This window comes from Necator americanus, chromosome I, assembly GCF_031761385.1.
Source record: "Necator americanus strain Aroian chromosome I, whole genome shotgun sequence".
In the NCBI taxonomy this organism is placed as follows: domain Eukaryota; kingdom Metazoa; phylum Nematoda; class Chromadorea; order Rhabditida; family Ancylostomatidae; genus Necator; species Necator americanus.
The window spans coordinates 22,207,112-22,227,035 of NC_087371.1; the positions used below are offsets into that span (position 1 = coordinate 22,207,112).

General features: G+C 40.5%; 1 protein-coding gene across 1 annotated transcript; it reads right to left on the minus strand.

Moving 5' to 3' along the window:
• Positions 1–18,229: 18,229 nt before the first annotated feature.
• RB195_006503 (uncharacterized protein) lies at positions 18,230–18,667 on the minus strand (the record flags this gene model as incomplete). The annotated part of the gene is made up of 1 exon (XM_064179622.1): positions 18,230–18,667. One exon carries the CDS (start codon positions 18,665–18,667, stop codon positions 18,230–18,232), a length of 438 nt encoding a protein of 145 aa, XP_064036564.1.
• Between the last annotated feature and the right edge of the window lie 1,257 nt (positions 18,668–19,924).

A 19,924-nucleotide genomic window follows, 5' to 3' on the forward strand; every position in this document is an offset into this window, starting at 1 on the left:
CTCACGCATGAAATATTGCTGATAGTAAGTTGTTCAATAAATTTCACCTTCCAATAATTAATTAGTTTCAGACGACTTTTCCCTACGTGATCAAGAAGCTTATTACTTGAAGGGAGATCCTTTCAAAATCATAAATGCGTCTAGAAAATGTTTTACTCACTTCACTTCGGGAAACATTCAATAGTGGAAGCAATGTTGACATTTTCTGTCTCTTTACTCAAAGTTTTCGCTCCGATAAAACTCTGACAAGTGACTAACTGACTTTCCTCTAAGACTTCTGCTTATGCTGCAGGCATTCTGCAAATTTTGTAATGAAATGCAGTTTTGAATGATTTACGACCAACATGACTGCAAATGCGAAGAACTGATTCAAAAAATGCACTTTGGACGTGTTGTTGGTTGCTCAACCCAACTGTGGCCATTAGCTCTGGGAATGCGGTGTGTTTTTGAAACACTTAGCAGGGCTATGGTAAGAAATAGCGCAGTGAAGTCAAGTTAGGATGAACTTAAAACCAAAACAAAAAGGTTGAAAGCATCACGACAATAAAAGAACTGGCTACTCCACAAGGCTGATGTGGATTTTGATTCTCGAACCGTTAGAGCTCTACACACGGATTCTTGCGATTTATAGTTGTGGTACGAGATGGAGATGGTCTGCTACACTAGCAATTTCAGTTTATAAAGTAAGTGCTCACGTATCTGTGGTTCTTTGAGTGCGCTGATCGATCGAAGACTTTCCGTAGATGTAAGGGATAAATTCCCTAGTTAATCAATCAGTTAGGGATGCGCAAACTCGTTCGAGCTCGGTCCAGAATTGTTTGTGGTCTCTGGGCACCTCTATGGCTTATGCAGTGAGGAGTAACCGATACATAAAGTCAGTGTTTCATCCCTTCAGACAAATTTGGTACGGATTTATTCGACTACAGTGAGGTGAAAGTTTTGGTTGAGCTACAACGGTTTCGAGCCACAGCGCCGCCCCAGTCGGTTCTCCTACCAGCACTGGCACACGTCATAAACACAGGATAAGTCCTTGTGAACATTTTTATCCGATCTCTGATGAGGACGATTAGGACGATACGTCGGCTGTTCACACGAATCATGAATAATGTTAGGCTGACGGAATCTACTCAAAGCTCAAAATATGCTTAAATTCGTGTGCATTAAAACATGGGAATTTAAAAAAAGTTTAATCTAATAATTTAACAAAGTCATAGCAAATAAGTAACAAACAGAACCATTTAATTGCCCGAGTAGTTACCAAAGCATTCATAAACTTTATAGGAAAACCATATGAAGTCATAGATTTGATCTCGCTCTCTTCAGTAGAGTGGAGAAAAAGTAAGGAAGGGACAGCGACCGTGGATCTTCGTCGTCGACGGTTATTGTTTGTTATTTACTTGAAAAACGGGCATCGGAATGTTAGTATTACCGGGAGTCAAATGATGTCAACTGCAGAAAACAGACACCGGATCTTCTACGATGTGACGTTCATCAGCTGGGATTACATAACTTGGGCACGTCTCGCATGGCAGTTCCGAGAGTAGAACTATTCAAATACTCTCAGGATGTAGTTGTTTGACGTGGTACTGCTCGCCAGTCATCGAAGGCTCTGCGGTTTCACCATAGACACATTACTTGTCTTCAAAAGTGGTTTTGAAATGGAAAGAGAATAAAAATAGCACAAAAATAAATCAAGAAAAGAACACCAAACTAAATTGAGACATTGTATAATATTTTATTCCACACTGAAACTTGTTCGCTACCGTTTGAGTAACTAGAACTGAGAAGAAGTGAATCATTGATATCGTATCGAGGATTTTAAGGAATGATGTGAGTCAGCGAAAAAATCGAAGGAATAGCAGATAAGCACTAACTGAGAATTCTAATGAGTTTTCAAGGCAAAATATAAGGTCGTATTTATTTTTTCTGAGCTGTAGACCCGAATCGGGTATAAAAGTGGTTCCTTGTCGGTTTGTTTTTTTTTTGTAGCTAAGAGACTTTTAGGAAAAACAATTATAGCGCCTTAACTGATTCCCAGGTTTGACCCAGACGTCTACTACTTCTAAATTCTAGTTTTCTACTTCTACATTTCATTGATAACTTGGTTGTTGTGAGGTTAGAAAACGTAATGACTTCTTTCCTCCGTGGATTTTACTCTGATCTGTTCTTGTCGATCAAATCATCACTGTAAGAAAATCATATCGTTTATAAGTCGCACGACAAGACGTCAAGCTCTCTTTCCCTCTTTTTCTTTCTCTTTACATCTCTCTATCTCCGACTCATTCACCAAGAATACGGTATTACGCAGACAGCACAGAGATCTATTTCTGGGTTTATCCGTAAAAAAGGAGAACCGTAACCGCTCGAAATTTGAATACGCTTTTGTATATTACAGCATTGGAATCCATAATGAATGATACTAGATAGTAATAAATGTATAAATAATACTACTGTAGACACACTAAACGTTAACGCGAGTTAAGGTTATAAAGATCTTAGGGACCAATATTTACTGCCAGAAATAATTGAGGAATGTACCTTTCAAATACTTCTGTGTATCAGTCAAATGTTCACGCTCTCACAAACCTCCTTTCGTTTAAGGGATTCGTTTGTTTAGTCGTGCGAAGTGCAAATGCAACACAATAAACATTAAGAAAGATGGATTTGTTTGTGGAAGCTTGAGCGGGCACTCGCGGTTTTCTGATGTCTAAACTTACCACCCTAATGTTTATATATTTCTTTTAGGATGAGAATTTGAAAGCACATAAGCCGTGCGATTAACGGCGAGCAAAGGTTCCAATGCGACATAGTACACAAACTAAAAACGAGGAACATGTCGGCAGAGCTCGGACGCTTCGCTGTGAGGGACCATTAAACGATCGAAATACTGAGGATTTACCGTTTTTTGATGGATTTTAAACGGTTTCCTGGGCAACTATATCAATAACGTATGGAGAGTGTGAGATTTGAGGCAGAATTAGGCGCATTTGGAAGCATAATAATAAAAATATTACCAAAAACCGACAAAATCCAGTGCCATTACAATTTCCAGGTAGAAACAACAACTTTAGCTTTAACTTTCAGATTTTAAATGTTGGGGAGAATGAGAGTACAGAAAGAAAGAAGACCAATAAAGGCGGTGAACACCTGTAAAAACTCCGCACTTTTAAAAGATCTCTGCGGATCGTCAGCAATTTACAGAGGCTATCGTTAGAAACACCATTATAATGAAAGAAAGCGAAACATGTCAGAACATTTGAAAAATCGTGGAGAATCCTTAATTTTGTAGTTTTTAGTTACTGGTCAGTTAATTTTTAATTACTGGTTAGTTCAAGATTTTCCAACGATTTGTTTGAAATAAGAAATAGAATTCGAACTCTGAAGTGACCATTCGCGGTTGAATTTGGATAAAGGGTGCATAGTGAAGAGTCCATTTGCGTATGTAGGTGTTTGGAAAGCGGATATTCCAGATTTGCGAAAAGCTTAAGCCGGAAGCTCGGTCGTATCCGTCAATTGAAGTTCAGCTGCGATACCACAGCTGAAGACCAACAAAATGTCGGTTTTTTGGGCGGAGTTCTTTGAAAAAAAGACAAACGATTGAACTCCTTAGTGAGTGTATTGGGCTTTTTTGGCCCAGCTACTGCACTGCGCTGATAATTTTCCTCAGATTTTCGGGAGTTTTTCTTTAATTTAAGAACTCCTATTCGTTTTCTTTCTATTTAAATAAATGTTTCTGGTAGCAAAAGTGCAAATAACAAGAAATAGGACTAAGAATAATGGCTAGAATGTTAAGCAAGTATAACAAAATCTACTTAATTTCTGTTTCTTAAAAGGAGGGTTTGATATTTTCGCTTTGTTTAATTTTTCCTCTCAGAGTAAGGAAGGATATGGACAAATGATTTCTGATGGAAGTGCGTAAAATGTCTGCTATAAATTGGATTTGCAGGAATCTTCAGTTGTCTATCTCTTATCTTTTCCTTGGAAATTCTCATAACCATCAGTTCAAAGGCAGCATACCACGAATCTGACTTGGTGAGGGAATTCGCTGGAAAACCTAGGGAGTGGATTGTAGATTGCGGGATCAAAGGTAGTTCCGCCCATCTCTCCCTAATCGTCATAAGAGACGGCGTGGGAACTACTTTGATTACTACGAGGCACGTTAGAACGCTCCTCTATGCACACGTTCCGGTCCTCTTAGCAGCCTATTCATTGGTTTTATTTGAATGGACCGATAGGAAGACATCGCTGATTTTCTACAAACTTAGATGCGGCGCGTGAACAAGGATCGCGTTTCTTACCACGATCAGGGAGAGATAAGCGGAACCATCCCTGATTCCGCAATCCACATCTGTAGCCGTTCGCGCGGATTCCTTCAGCACGTCAGATTCGTAGTATGCTGCCTTTAATGGAAGCAATTAGCGAAACTAACACACAGAGCTATGAGAGTTCGTCTCGTTCTCCTCTTACTTTTAGAAGAACAAAACGCTGAAAACCTAAAGTCCTCAAAGCTGGTCCCTTTTTAGAGACTTTTTAATTGAGTCGAGACTCCCATGAAAGAAATAGGGAGGCGCGTTAAGTTAACGATGTCCCTAATGCTGCATATAGATGTGAGAAGCTACTGTCAAGAAAGTCCTATTATTCTCTTCTGAAGTGCTGGGAAAATATGGAAAATTGATCATTTTTGGCGAATTTATGACGTCGCTATTAGCATTTTGATTCTTTTCAAAAAAAATCTCTTCTGTGAGCAAAACACGACGCGACTTCAATGTTCTTGTGTTTAAATAAAAGGTACATTAGTCGAACTAAAAATCTTGAAAGTCTTTACTCATTCTGGATGATCAAATGCAGAAGTAGCAAGTAGAAAATCAGAAGCACTTCTTCTGAGCAAGACATTTGGGATCTAACAAATTTCCACGTCAATGCTAACGGGCAGTTACAGAAGTGTTGCCGTTTTCGAACTATGAGTTCAAAACCGTCATAAACAGCCTCAAAACACATCTTTGTTATTGAATGCAAGAACGATTGCAACCAATTTTTAACATTTTTCTTTTTTTTTAATTAACTGCAATTTTTGCTACAAAGAAATCAGTTTGCTTATTCCGGCAGCGTGAAATCTTCTAATTCTGAAGTAGGCAGTGCTTTTGAAAGATGGAGTACATCGCATTCTACTGGGTGAAGTAGAAGTTTTCTCCTTGCAAAAAGTCGCTGTTGGAAGAAGTAGTAGTCAGTCTCTCAGATGACGAAAATGGAAGATGAGGAGATATTTCAAAGCTCGATTCGTCCAATTTCTGGGTAGAGTTGGTTGTTCGATGTGTGTTAGAGCTTTGGCGAAGGATTGGACTCCTTTTGTTGACCAATGCTGGTTTGAAGATGAGGAAGCTGTCAGCCCATCTCATCAATTTCTTGAACATGCTTCCTACACGTAATGGTTTCACGGAGCTTTAGGAAGCAGGAGGATTCTTATGGAGATCCGATCACTAAACTGCAGCATTCAACTTTTTTGATGGAAGAGTGGTGTTATAAAATGTTTCATAGCTCCATTACGGTTGAACCAAAGAGCTTCTCTGCGTTAATTGTTGAATTTAATGCATTTTCCCTTGCATGTAACAATTCGGCCAAGAAAAAGTTCGCTACTGTTACGCAGCAGAAGACTTGAAAGCGATGATTATTCTTTGGCTTTCAGAAAACTCATGAGACACTTATTCTGCGAGCTTTTCCCCTTCCTAAATTTGATTTTGATCCCGAACAACTGTAGCGCAGTCCATAAGTGAGTTCTTCCACATTTTCGAGTGTTTTCATGAGAAGGTCTGCTATGACAGCTCACAGCTGTTGCTGCTAACTTCTGATGGCCGGTCACTACGCCCACCATGTCTAAGGTCCTTTTGTGTACTGCACAGATTCTTTGGAGGGAGCAGAACTACACAGGGATCACTAGCTGTGGATCTAATCGCGTTATTCGTATGTTTAGTTGTCTCAGTTGAACTTTTCAGTCGCTCAAAATTTGTTTCGCTCTCTTTGCTCCACCTCCTTGGATGGAGTTGGGATAAAACTAACGGTACGTATTTATAAAAAAAAACATAAAGTAAAAAAATGCACATTAAAAAGCATTCAAAATTTTATGTCTACTTAAAAATGAAGGTCCATGTTTAAGTGTCAACTAAACGACGAAACTTTTGTACCAAACTAAGGCTCAAGGCACACTGCGCATAGTCGTCCTTCTCTCCTTAAAATCAAGTGCTGAAATAAAGTAAGCACGAATCTTCAGATCACTTGGGTGCCTGAGTTGCTCTCAATTCTGATAGATGAAGTTAAATCGCAGAGACTCCAGAACTCAGCCAAAATATTTCACATGCGTGATTACGTTTTCGCATATCTTGGAAAAACTTCAAGAATCTCCGATCTCACTTATTCTAACCTTCCCAATCATTCCTAATACCTTAATAAAACATTTCTCGTGACATGAATAACTAATCGTTAGACCTTAAAAGGATTATAATAGGTCCGCCTCGATAATCTCTGGATTAAAGGTTCAACATATGATCAGTGGCACAAAGACGTTTAGGAGTTAGAAGAAAAAATATTCAGAGGTTCCATACGTATAATCTCACAGCTGTAGCGAAATTGCTTATGCGACTTCGATTGACGCTTCTGAACCATTAGATAAAAGGAAATTCAGTACGTTTTTAGGAACTCGCCAGTCCGTGATAATCATACTCCTCACGAAGTCAGCCATTCCTTGAATGCAACAGAGATGCAAGCAGAGGAAGTAGTGGATTTATTTACCTCATACACCATGAATTGTAGCATTTGACGCAAAATCAGCTATGTCATTTAATGCAAGAAAGCGCACAAATAATCCATAATGAATATATCCCATAACATCCATAAACGAAAAATGTGCTCATATGCTCGAACACGACACCATGACAAACCCGATCCGAGATCTGTTAGAAAGACGAAAACTCTAAGTGACGAGTAATACTACAATTGTTTCTAGTTTACTTCATCTTCTATAACAGATGATCCAAAAAAAATCAAGAGCACAATTAGGTATCAGATAATTCTAGAACATTTTCTTATAGTTAGGAAATAGGACTAGAGCATGAGAAGAAAGTGAGAGTGCAACTGAGTAGTCAAAAAATACTCTTGAAGGAGAACAACGCTCATAACAATGCTTTCTGTCAAAATCGTACAGTACTGTACCTGGAAGGAACAGCCCTGGGAAATAGGCACATCCTTAAAATAAAAAAAATAGCATTGTTGGTCGCTCGCGAAGGACCTTCTAGGAGCCTGGACGCGAACGTGGATGGACGCTCGTCAACTCATCACCGCTTTCAAGTGTAGATGTGAAGAAAAACTTTTTTTTTCGATTAGACTACTCCCAATAGAAAAACGGATTCACGTTTTGAGTACAATGTTCTTGTTGTTGCAAACGACTCTGAAGCCACTCTGTGATGATTACAAGTTAAATTTTCATATTACTGTTTAACACTCATCTTCCGACAACACAGGGGAAAACAAAAAATTGTGTAGGAAAAAGGCTCTTAAAGTGGATGAAATCTGAGGCGGGTGACATGAAGAGTTTTTGGCTTTAAATGAAAATCTAACGGTAGATAATTCCCTTTCAAACGATCCATCAAAATTGCACTGATTTGACATTGATCCTACATATATATATATATATATATATATATATATATATATATATATATATATATATATTATATATATGGGAGTAAGACAGCCCACAAAAACTGACGTTGAAGATTCAGTTCGCAGTGAGAAACAATACCCGAAAATACCGGCGCAATTTCCACGTTTTTAAACGCTTTTACAGTTTTCTGTTTATAGTAACCTAGGGCAGTCTACTGATTTTAATAAGGATTCCTAGAGCAGACTAGTCGCAAATAGTTCGTCTGGAAAGAAGAGCGAGTCATTATTTTGATCACCATTATTTTATACTTATTATCTATTTATTCTACTTATCCATTAATTTTATTTATCCACTTGTTCACTATCACTATTGTCAGCGTTATTGTTTTCCTCAAAATGTTCCCTGTGCTCATCTGGAGGGATCTACTGCGACCTTTAAAATGGCAATCCTACTGTTTTGACCAATCAGGGCATATCGGAAGTGCTTTTTATTTATCTTCGTTTTCCTATTGAGCCACCACAATAAAAGAGGCGGGAAAGTCGCCACGGATCATATAATCCCCTCTCAACCATAGAACCATAGAAGGGAATCTGAAAAGTGACTTGAAAAGGAGTCGCATTCGCTTTTTGCGGTTTCTTCTTGCGAATGCCGAGATTCGCGAAGGGTGCCTGACAAGATATGAAGCGATGCTGCTGGAAGCCTGAAGGAAGACTCGAAGGTCTCTTCATGATCAAAAGAGGGTGAGCAGAAGGCTTAAGATGCCAACAACAGCCATTGAGAACATCGAGAGCCTTATTGTTGTCGAAAAACAGCCGTCTTTTTCAGCAAATAATCGAAAAATTAGCAGAAAGGAAGGAATGCACATGAGAGCAGCATGTTTGGATTTCATGGATCATCTGAGAGGTGTAATTCAGCGATTATATCCTTATAATCGACAGTTTTATGCTGCAGGCAGTGCTTATGCAAATTTTTAGTTATTTTCACTGACAGATTTTTCCAAAGCAGTAACGAGAATGCGAGGCAGCCTCTAAGTTCCAGGAATGAGAATCTTAGGAGTGGTAGAGAGTAAACAAGGGCAATTTTCCTTGGGAGAAAACTTTTCGCAAATGCATAGAGTGAATTTCACTAGTGCGGATGTGAGGAGCTGCTTTGCAGGGTGCGTCTGCAGAATCCGATACAACTGATTCCAGGAGTTGCTGTATTTGCAGGGATAATCACAGTTCCCGTTGTGATATTTGCTAAGTACGTCCTGAATCCTACTTAATATTGTAGAAAACTTATGGAATATCGGAAATTTCCCTGAACGTTTCATACTTACTTTTGGGTTGAAATTTGTGAAATCTTAATCGCAATGAATCAAAGCAACAGGGGAAATTCAGTGTTTTCACCTATTATCACATTGTTCTTTGATGTCCTTCCGAAAAAAAAAAACAATTATCTCCTCTGTTTACCCCAAGGAACATTTTAATTAGCGTTGCCATCTTGTCGTTTCCTCGAGGAAAACGTTCTGCCAAGCTCTCCTAACAGGGGAACAGGGGAAACCCTAAACCAAGATTTCCTGTTTGCGCGATCCAGAAATTGTAAATTTATATCCAGTCCTTGATAAAACTTTTCTAGTGAGTTCCAGGTGCACTTCGAAGGAATTTCGACTAAACATATGGAGAATTCGCGAGGAATATGAACCAAAGGAGCAAAATTTAGGCTGAAATTATCTAGAAAATGAGAGTTAAACAGAGGAAATGTTATTGCCTGTGCTCGCCTCCTTTGTTCACGTATCCGGCGATTGTTACATCATGGATTTGCCAATAGCAAGATCTTTTTCCTGAGATTGTCTTTTCATGCTCGTGGTCAACACGAGTATGTTATACAATGTAAAGAACCGAACTGGCTTCAAGAAGCGTCTACATTTTGCCTCATGCTTCAGATAGGATGGAAACGCCGGAGAATATGATTCCTGATAAATGTAGGCGTTGCTGTGAAATTGTTAGGTTTTCACTAACAGGCACATCCTAAGGGGTTACTGTGGCAGATAGGACATAGTCAGCTATAGGTAATCCATGAATAATTCAATACATTCAATGAACAACTAAAATGTAGTAGAAATTCCAATGAAATTTTCGAAACAAATAGATTTTTCGAAGATTTTAGGAGTTTTACGTAGTATTTGACGGGTATCCCAAAGATATATACACGGTGGGAGCCCGGATAGAATTTAACGGAAGTTGATAGTGGTGATAAGCGCGGAGTCTACGGCGATGTTTCCTTGAAATTTAACCTGGATTCTCCAGTGCAGCTTTTGAGAGGTATAACTGATTAAGCTGAGTTAGAGACAACCAGAACCAGTCACTGTACAAACAAATGAATTCCTAAGCATTAAGTAGATAGAGAAACACATTATATCAAATTTAAAATTTAGTTCGACTTAGTACATGTTCAGATCACATTCACAAAGAGTTAGCATGGACAAAGTTCGAGTCGAAACCACTTCGTCCAGAAGCAGCAAACTGCTTTTGAGGAGCCGTGGAGTAGTCAAGATCGACGGCGGAGCACACTGAAAAAGCCCTAATATATCTCGATGCCATTATCTCTGCGCCATTCGAACGATCCCACGAATCACCCGCAATGGGATCATTCCAAATAGGAGACGAACACGTTGATAGGAATCGAGATTGTATGTCAGCGCTTATCTAAAAGGTTTGTTTTACTATATCAAGGTTGTCTTTAGTTGCTGTACAGTTCCGGTAGGTTTTCTGACATTCGAAATATTGCTGATGAAACATCAGGCAGGCGGTGTTGAACTAGTCACTTTGAAAGGAAGGAAAGGAAGGAACCGACTTCCATCACAATCCGCTGAGAAACTGTTGACTTGTAGAATGTGCATCACTGAGTTCAGCTGACATTGAATCACTGATGTCTATTATCAGGCTCCTGAGTAGAAATGGTGAACGGTTCACACTTCTTCTGGCAAGCTGGTTAGAAGGATTAAGCACATAAACAATTTCCGTGTATGGTGCACTCGTAAGGAGGTTATTTTAGTTGATTCGGAACAGCCCTAGCGCCAACCAGCAGAGCTGACGCATCAGCAAAGCACCCGAAGCCATTAGGTAGTCCAACTCGCGTTCATAAACTTCGAAACGATTCTGAATCGAAATCGAACGCTAGCAGCATCAATCTTCATAGGGATTGACCACCGCCGTGCAATTTATCACTTATTATATCCAGGCAGGTGTATGCCGCTCAAATTTCCACGGCTTCGCAGGTACAGCTTGCAACTTTAGGTCAGGCTAGGCTTCGAGTCGGAAATTTTGCGTCTACAGTATCTCTTTGTCGTATAAATGAGACCCGAAAATGCATTAATTTCCATTAAATTTCAAATTCCGTAGTAGCCGGCTGAAACCCGTAACACCTCAGATTTGTGCGGTGATGCCTTTAACGAAACAATCGGAACCAATCACTCCAGCACCTTACTAAGTGCTACTACTGACTATTGTACTATTACTGGCCTACGTAGCTGTATCAGTCTAAATAATGAGTAGACGTACAGTAATGTTACATTTGTGTATTTTCAGTCATCGATCGTCCAAGGAGACGAGCTCTTGGACTGTTTCTCGGCCCTTCCTTCATTCAGGGTCAAGCGTTGTGATGTATCACGACCCACTCGAATACGACCGCCTTCTTCTTGTTCTTCTTTTTTTCCTCCTCCAACGTTCCTGCGAAGGTTCTCGGTTGCTGCCAATTCAATATATTTCATGTGTTTCAAACAAGAAAAATCGGAAATTAGCCGAGGAACAGGTGGGAAATGAGAAAAGCGGTAGCTGACAGAAGCGGTAGAAGAAGCAAATTAACTGAAAAGTTGTTATAATATTGGTATTGAAATGTTTTCATTTTTATTCTATTCTATTTTTATTCTGAAATCTTTTAAATACTCTTAAGTACTGATTAAAGGACAAAATACGACGAGAAAAGGGAAGAGTCAGGTAGTCGAACTGGAAAGCGGCGTCAAAAAAAAAAACACGAAAAAATCTACATTTTGTTCAACCTGTAGACAATGAGACGACGCAGGTTCGAGGTTCCCACTTATGCAAATTTTGCAAAAGAGTTAGAAGCTTGAAATCATTCTTAAAAGATGAAAAATTTAGTTATACATAGTGTTCACCACTTTAGAACTGGATTTAATGGTATTTAATGACGAAAAAGCTAAGATTCTGAACACATTGTTAGGTCTCTAAGATCGCAAATAACTTTATGGTAAAAGAACCGAAAGAAATATTTTAGGTAGTTTTTCGGAGAAAAAAGTTTGCCCCGGAAAACGGTTACATCGTTTTTTGTCATTTTGCAATGCAAAAATGCCATTTTCCCATCTTGGCCCCATCAAAAATTTGGAAAACCGGCAAACGGACGACAGCCAATTTTATTCAAAATGTCAAATTTTTCGGAGAACGAGCAAAATTCGAGATTCTGGCAAGTTTCCTCATTTCAGAAAAACGGGACAGCGTTTCAAAAAATTACCCATATATGTATTCGGATATTGGGACTAAGAAAATCCCTATGTGCAAAGTTCCTCCTTCTGGTTCTCTCAAAATTTAAATGAGAAGATCCAAAAAATACTGTCCTATGCCTGCAACTAAATATAATATTTTGTAATTTATGCAATCATTTAATATTAACTATTGTAATACTTTATAATGTATGTAATTATCTAATATTACGTAGTATTACTCCTGGTTATCGTGCTATCCTCCATTCACTACTGCCCATCGCACACTTCATTAAGACTCCCTTCCCTTGCGACCCTCGGTAGGAAAATCCCATCACACGCTTGACCCCGCCCCCATCGTAGCTCCTAATTTTCGAAATGTTTTCACCTATCCAAGCATTCAACGCCAGAAAATCTGGCAACCCAACAAACAAGGTGTAGTTCTGTCTGCTATTATACTCAATAAAGTTGAACTGAAACTGAAGAGGTGGCTCTAAATCAGCGCTAAGCATAATAGGGAAAGAATGACTGTGCAGTGCTTGTCAGAAATTGCATTCTACAACAGCGAAGAGCGGAGAATTGTGCGATTAATCGCGACTTTTGAAATATTTCATGGAGCCGAGTGCATGAATCATGTCACGCTGCATTGAAACAAGATCACTTTGTGTTTCTTAATAACGGTGACTAAAAACTCTGACAAAAAGTCACCTGCGGATCCAGAGAACCTCTGAATAGATATCGGAAAGCGGCAGCAAACGAGCAATGCAGGAAAAATATGCTGATTTTGTGCACATACAAAATACAGAAAAAAGAGCATGAACAACTCCTTAAAATGAAATTTGGAATTGCAACAGTTGGGTTCTGAAGAACTGATGAAACCAGAAAGTGACAAATCAGTTCGTTTATCTGTTAATATATTTTGCTGGTTTATTTATTTAGCTACTCACTCATTATACTTTGGTAATGGATACAATTTAATGGCAATATAGAAATATTTGGTGAAAATGAAATGCTAACGCTGACTTTGCATGGTACTTTGATATCCACTATAATTACCCTTACATGGGCATATTCCAGTGGAAATTTGGAATTTGCAGTGTTGAAAAGTTATCCAGGAGGATTTCACCCGAAATCACGAGAGAAAGTCGTCAAATTGGTGCTCAGAGACGAACGAATATTTTAGAGGGTTGGCTGAAAAGATGGTTTTTTCACGTTTCGCTCGATAACGCCAAGGACTAGGATGTTTTTCTTCAACAAAAATATTCACAGAGATGGTTAGAATTATTGTCTAACGGTTCACTGCCGCAATAAATCCTCCCTCCGGAAATGAGCCATTTGCAAAATACATTGCGAAAGTGTGTGTGGTTGAGAGATACTTCCCAAATGTTGAAGCAACAGCAGATGATATCGGAAATTCGGAGAAGCAGGATGTTTCTGCGTTAGCAAACGTCCGACACTCCCAAACAGTAATATAAAACCTCTGTAATACGAATAGCTTTGATGCCGAGAACTGCGGCTCTGTTCAGCCGCATTTTTGCGAGCACCGGAGGGTAGCTGTGAAGTTTTGTCAACTTTCTAAAGTAGTAGAAGCTAATTAATTTTGTCCAATATATATATATATAACAAGTCCAATTATGCATGGTGATAGGTGAACAATTTAAGGAAAATTCGAAGTTGAAGCAAGCACCATCGGTTAAAGGCATCACCCCACAAATTGGGGTGGTTTAGGTGGAATTCGTATAAGGTGGAAGTAGTTGTTTTTCTGATTGCGTAAAACACCCGAGTCGGCTTCATTCGTTTTGGCACCATTTTGTACAAGAGGTTCGATTGGAGCGCGCCAGTTTGTGGTTTCCGGGCCGTTTTTTAGGGCAATTGGCAAATGAACCACCCCCCCTCCCTAGTCTCCTATAGGAATACTCCACCTGAAATATCTTAATTCTGGGGTATCTTTAGTTCAGAGGAACAGAAAATTTTACGGTAGTTCAGAGGTGTTTTATTAGTCCATCCGAGATTTTATTCTCAGTGACAACTAGAACGTGGAATATTGATAGGAAAAAGAATATTCCTGCATTCATGTTGCAGGAAACGAGCTCTATTCCTATCCTAAACGACCGTTGCAAAGACATCTGGAGTGTAGGTTTCGATTTATATCTAGGCATATGAATGACACTTCTAGGTGCTAGAAAGCCTGTATCAAGTTACGACTTTTTAGTTCCCTTAAAAGTCCAGAAGGCAACCAAGCCGTCTTTCAAAACAGTTGGAAAGAAATGTTTTGTTAGAATGTTAGTTACATATTAGATCTGATTATGAGTAATTAGACCATAAGAATGACACAAATTTTATATGTAACTCATTGGTGATTTCTTCACTTTAAGAAAGTGTTTAAATGCAGCATACAGCGAAATTGATGACGTTGAAATCTCTCCACAAGAATGTGATTAGAGACGTATATGACGAGCATTAGCTGTTCCCCCTGATTGTCCTGAAAAACGACGCAGTGAGCCTCGTCGACCGAATTTTCCTGCTAGACACCCAACAACGTGTCACGTATACGAGCGCAGACATACGCGCAGCGTCTGCAAACGAGCGTCAGGCTTCTGACGCTTTGTTTCCCGCGTAAGCAGACCGTCACGTCTGCAGCAATGCGCCATTTTTCACTGTAGGACGCGCACTCACTCCTCTCACCAACGTGGTCCTATCAAAACGACCCAACTCATCACATTAGCAAGGTATTTTAGCTGACCCGTGTGTCCTCATTGTTGCTATTTGTCACCTGAAGCTGTAAGATGCGCTTGTTCTGTGTCTGTTCGCACAAGGTGTCGATACAGTAGATGTGAACTTGAACAGCAATAGAATTTCTGCCGAAGGCACTGCATATCGATAGTAGCTTCGCTTCGTTTTGTTTCACAAACAAGTAGTCTTATTGGTCATAGTCCTTTTTTATACCTTTTCAACCTATTGAAGCGCAGACATTCATCCAGCGAAGGAAATGCATATGTGTCAGAGAAGAAAACAGTCAGGGTTTCATCGCCGCAGCGCTTCGTCGCTACAGAGCTTCAATATCTCAGCTGTAACGAAAGAAGACGTTGAACTTTCAAAACTGTGCTTTCGAAGTAATCACGTGCGGTTGTGATAAGATCCCTGAGCGTTTCTTGTTTACTTTTACGTAATCTGCAAATATGTGAGTTAGAACAAATTAAGTTTCACTCGAGAACTTAAATACATATATGCAAATACGTAGAAATACATTCTAATGTTTGAATGGAGAAAGAGAAAGATTGGAGAAAGATATGAGATTTTGGTTTCGCAGGATACGGAATAGTGACGAATGGATTGATTCTGTGCAAGCTCTCGCAGAAGATCGAGAAGGTTGGGCAGAGTTGTGTTCAAGGACGGCACACCTCGGCGAAGATGCGGGTAATCGCGTCAGGCGATGACATCAGCCCGCCGATTAAGTCAAGTCAAGTCATGAGATTTTGGTAGGTTTTGGTGGATTTCAAAGACAAACGAGCCGTTTCGCACTCGTGAGTTTACAACATTGACGTGATGTATATAGAGGAATGAGTGAACAGCATTGAATATTGTGCCCTTATCGTGCTTTTACAAACCTTTAAAGACATCACCCCACGAATCTGAGGTGGTGTAGATTTCAGGTGAAGTATTCGTATACGGGATGGGAGACTACGGAGAGGGAGGTGATTTCGTCCATTTCTTGCTAATTGCCGTAAAAAACGGTCCGGAAGATGCGGCGCCGCACAAGACTGGCGCGCTCCAATCGGACCTTTTGTACAAAATGATGCGCCAAAACGAATGAAGCCGTATCTTCCGGGCCGTGTTTCACGGCAATTAGGAAGAAATGGACGGAATCACCCCCCTCTCCGTAGTCTCCCATCCTGTATACGAACACTTCACCTGAAATCTGCACCATCTCAGATTCGTGGGGTGATGCCTTTAAGACCATTAACATGAAACATTAATTATTGGAGCACCTGTGCAACCCTTTTCCACGTACGCGTCACATCAGAGCAGTTGAAGAAGGACGGCGCCGAATTTGCTTCGAAGTTACAGCGTATTGTTTTTGAAAAATGTGTGCACATTCGCTAGCTCCATTGAGGTTACGGCGCTGATATGCCTACACAATCGCTCCAGGCATCAGGTCGACATTACTCTGTACATCAACACTAACATCTTCGTTCCATTGGAATGATCCGTCTATAATTCTTTCTGGTGGGAACAAGGTGACTTTTGGTGGGACCCTTGCTCTGGTCCCAACAGGGCAACAGAGTTGAGAGAGAGAGAGAGTCCAGGCGACCCTGCATAGTTCGAACGCAACCATTTACGCAGTTCTTCACGCAGTCACGTCATATTGGATCACATATAGATCGCCTTATCGCCTCCTCCAAAACAATGGAAGACTTTCTACAATGTTTCCTCGAGCTGACGTTCACTCGACATCCGATCTTCAATTGTCGCAAAGCCGGAAAAGTCAACGTCAGTAGTTCTATCAACCGATTGTCATAGGAATATCTCCAATAAATCTACTGAAGATTAATAGAACGCATTCCAGCATACCGCGTGGCAGTTCATAGGGAAATTGAACGGGCAAACTTAACTACAACACTGCTTTTTACATATAATTATATCTTATCACACAGAATCTTTTTAGCGTAAGCTGCATTTGCAGAGTACTCACTCCTTTTACGTGAAGCGTGAGCAATCGAAAAATTGTTGTTTCTACTTGCTTCCGTGTTCTGAATTGTTCTCTTTCTTTTTATCCAGTGCATCAATACCAAATCTTCCAGATGCCAAACATTTTTTGTGTAGGTATCATGATAAACGTGGGATGGTAGATTTGAACGTCGCATTCTAGTCAGTAATAGGAGCGACTAGCATGTAATTTTCTATTTTCATACCATTTTCATGCACACAAAAAAGGAAAGCAGTACTGTGAATGAGTCAGATCAACATTTCCGTGCCAGTCTTTTAACAATGAAAATTGGCGTAACTTCTCTAATGACTACATCAGGTTCTGTTACTCCTACGCTTAGATATTTTCAGTCGTATCTTAGAGCCTACATGTTTCTTTTGTTTCTTTGGGACTTTTAAGTTTCCTTAATCGAAAAAGTAAAGTGGCCGAAAAACCAAGCCAAAAAACGTGCTTATGCTGTGGTACTCCGGATGACTCATGTGTAGACGAGTGAGAGCACTTAGATTACCTCCGCGTTTAGCCCAAAATAACAGAAAAGTAAACGAGTATGCTTACTCTACAATGTTATTAGTAAACTCCATGAAGCTAAGGTGTAGACCAAAAATTTTTATGCATCTTGCAGTGTTCTATGAGTTACTCCATTCATGGTTCATATTCGTATCTACAAATATTTCGAGTACAGAAATAATTTTTTTATTCAAAAACCTTTCTACCTATGAACTTCATTCTTTCAGAATATCTTGTCTAAAAAAACACTTCTACTCTCTACTCTATGCTTCTATCAATCTAGAAACCCTACAGATACCATGAAGCATAAACATGCATTTAATAATATATAATATCTTAATTAAGATCCCCTCTTACACTACTGAACTTGACAAGCATGATCTATCCAAAGTGTTCAGTAGTAAATGTGTTACTATTATTATTCGCGACTTAATCGGAGGGCAGATATCATCGCCTGACGCGATTACCCGTATTTCCGCCGAAGTGTGCCGTCCTTGAACACAGCTCTGCCCAACCGTCTCAATCTTTTGCGAGAGTTGGCACAGAATCAATCCATTCGTCACTATTCCATATCCTGCGAAACCTTACGTCTTGCCTGAACTGCCTATCCACGCCGAGTGTCCTCTGATCCTCTTTCACCACCTCAGTCCAGAACCTCCGTTTTCGGCCAGGTGGTTTCCTCCAGCTCGAACTCCTTGCTATATGACTAAAGAAGCGAAGACGATTTACTTTAGTCGCTTTCGATGACGGTGCAAGATGTTGATATCTTCCACGTGTCATCCACAGGTATACCACAACAATTTCTGCATAAAGATCTTCATTGTGGCATACCCTAGGCCAAAAGTAGCCAAGTAGCCGTCTAAGCAGCTTCCGTTCCGTGCAGTCAAGCCTCTTCATCACCGTAGATGGCGCTCTCCAAGTCTGCGATCCGTACATCATGATGAGGGAATTGCGGACAGGTCGACCCAACTAAGCTTCTCCGTATCTTGAAGCTGAGAAGAACTGGACGGTGGTCAAAGTCGAACGCGACGTCCCAAACAGCCATAGATTTTCGGATATCTGACCCAGGAATGTTCCTCGCCAGAACGTTGTCAAGCAGGAGCTTAGGAGTCCTCATCTTCCGCTTGCGCTGCTCTTCAGGCGTTAAAGGGGTTGACCCCTGCCACGTGAGCTGATGGCGTCGATGATTCCTCTTAAACGTGGAAGCGACGATGAGGCCCGTCTGTTCGCACAAGTTGACCAGACGGTCACCGTTGTCCGACGTGGGCCTCGCTGGATAATACCATTTTCTTACCACATCTGATTGCTGTTCGAGTCCCATCTTCGCATTTGCTTCGATTACGACCACCTGCTAGCTTGTACTTCAGACATCAACGCATTGAGTTCATCATAGAAGGCGCCCTTACTGTTGTCCTCAGCGGTTTCCGTAGGTGTGTGAGCACTTACGTTCCAGAGTTTGCGTCCTCTGGGATCTCGCATTCGTACAAAGACCCATCTAGACGACGTTGAGCCAAATTCCTCCACCAGATTGTTGTAATCGATCTTCACAGCTATCACGTAGCCCCCTACTTTGTTCTCATCAGAATCGCCGCAGTATATGGTGTAATTTTCTATGCTGATGACAGGTCGATCTCTCGTGCGTGTTTCGTACAGTGCAGCAAAAAAACACAGAGATATCACAGAAGTCTGGATAGAGCGGCTTGTTAGAGTTCACTCGATAGTGGTCGGCAGCTCAGTGTGACGAAACGAATGATTGTTGCCAAAGATTCCATGCTCCCTTCAGGAAGTTCACCTTTCAAGTTATGGGCTTTGGCGATGTGCTGGACTACAGCACCTTTTTGCAACGTATGGGAATCTTTCGCTATATAACAGTGTGGGTTATATAGCTCGTACGTTCCCAATGCGTACACTCGAACGCGTGATTGCGTTTCGTTGAAGCAGGGTCACCACGTGCAGGTAGGAATCAGACTCGCATACGCGGCCCCATTATTATTCGTAATAATAGTAATAAAGAGGTCCTTCCCATTACATTAATATATGAATATCCGAATGTCCAGTAAGATGTATAACTACAATATGTCTCTCAAAAACATTCGGGATTGGGATACGACTACAATCCCTTGTCCCTGCAGTAATTTTGAAAATTATATAGTCTCTCACTATAAATATAACAGGAGATGTAAGTGTATTTAAAGGCATCACTCCACGAATCTGAGGTGGTACGGATTTCGTTGAAGCAGGGTCACCACGGCTTCAGGCGTTTTGGCGCGCTATTTCCTACAGGGAGTTCGGCTGGAGCGCGCCAGCCTTGTGCGGCGCCGCATCTTCCGGGCCGTTTTTCACGGCAATTAGGAAGAAATGGACGGAATCACCCCCTTCTCCGTACTCTCCCATCCCGTATACGAATACTCCACCTGAAATCTGCACCACCTCAGCTTCATGGGGTGATGCCTTTAAAAACTGTAAAATCTACGACATACTGAACACAATTAAGGCCACCTGTGAATCCCATTGATATCCAAATATATCGTCTATGGGATGATGTCATAAAAATGGTAGCGTCCAAAATTAAAAGTAG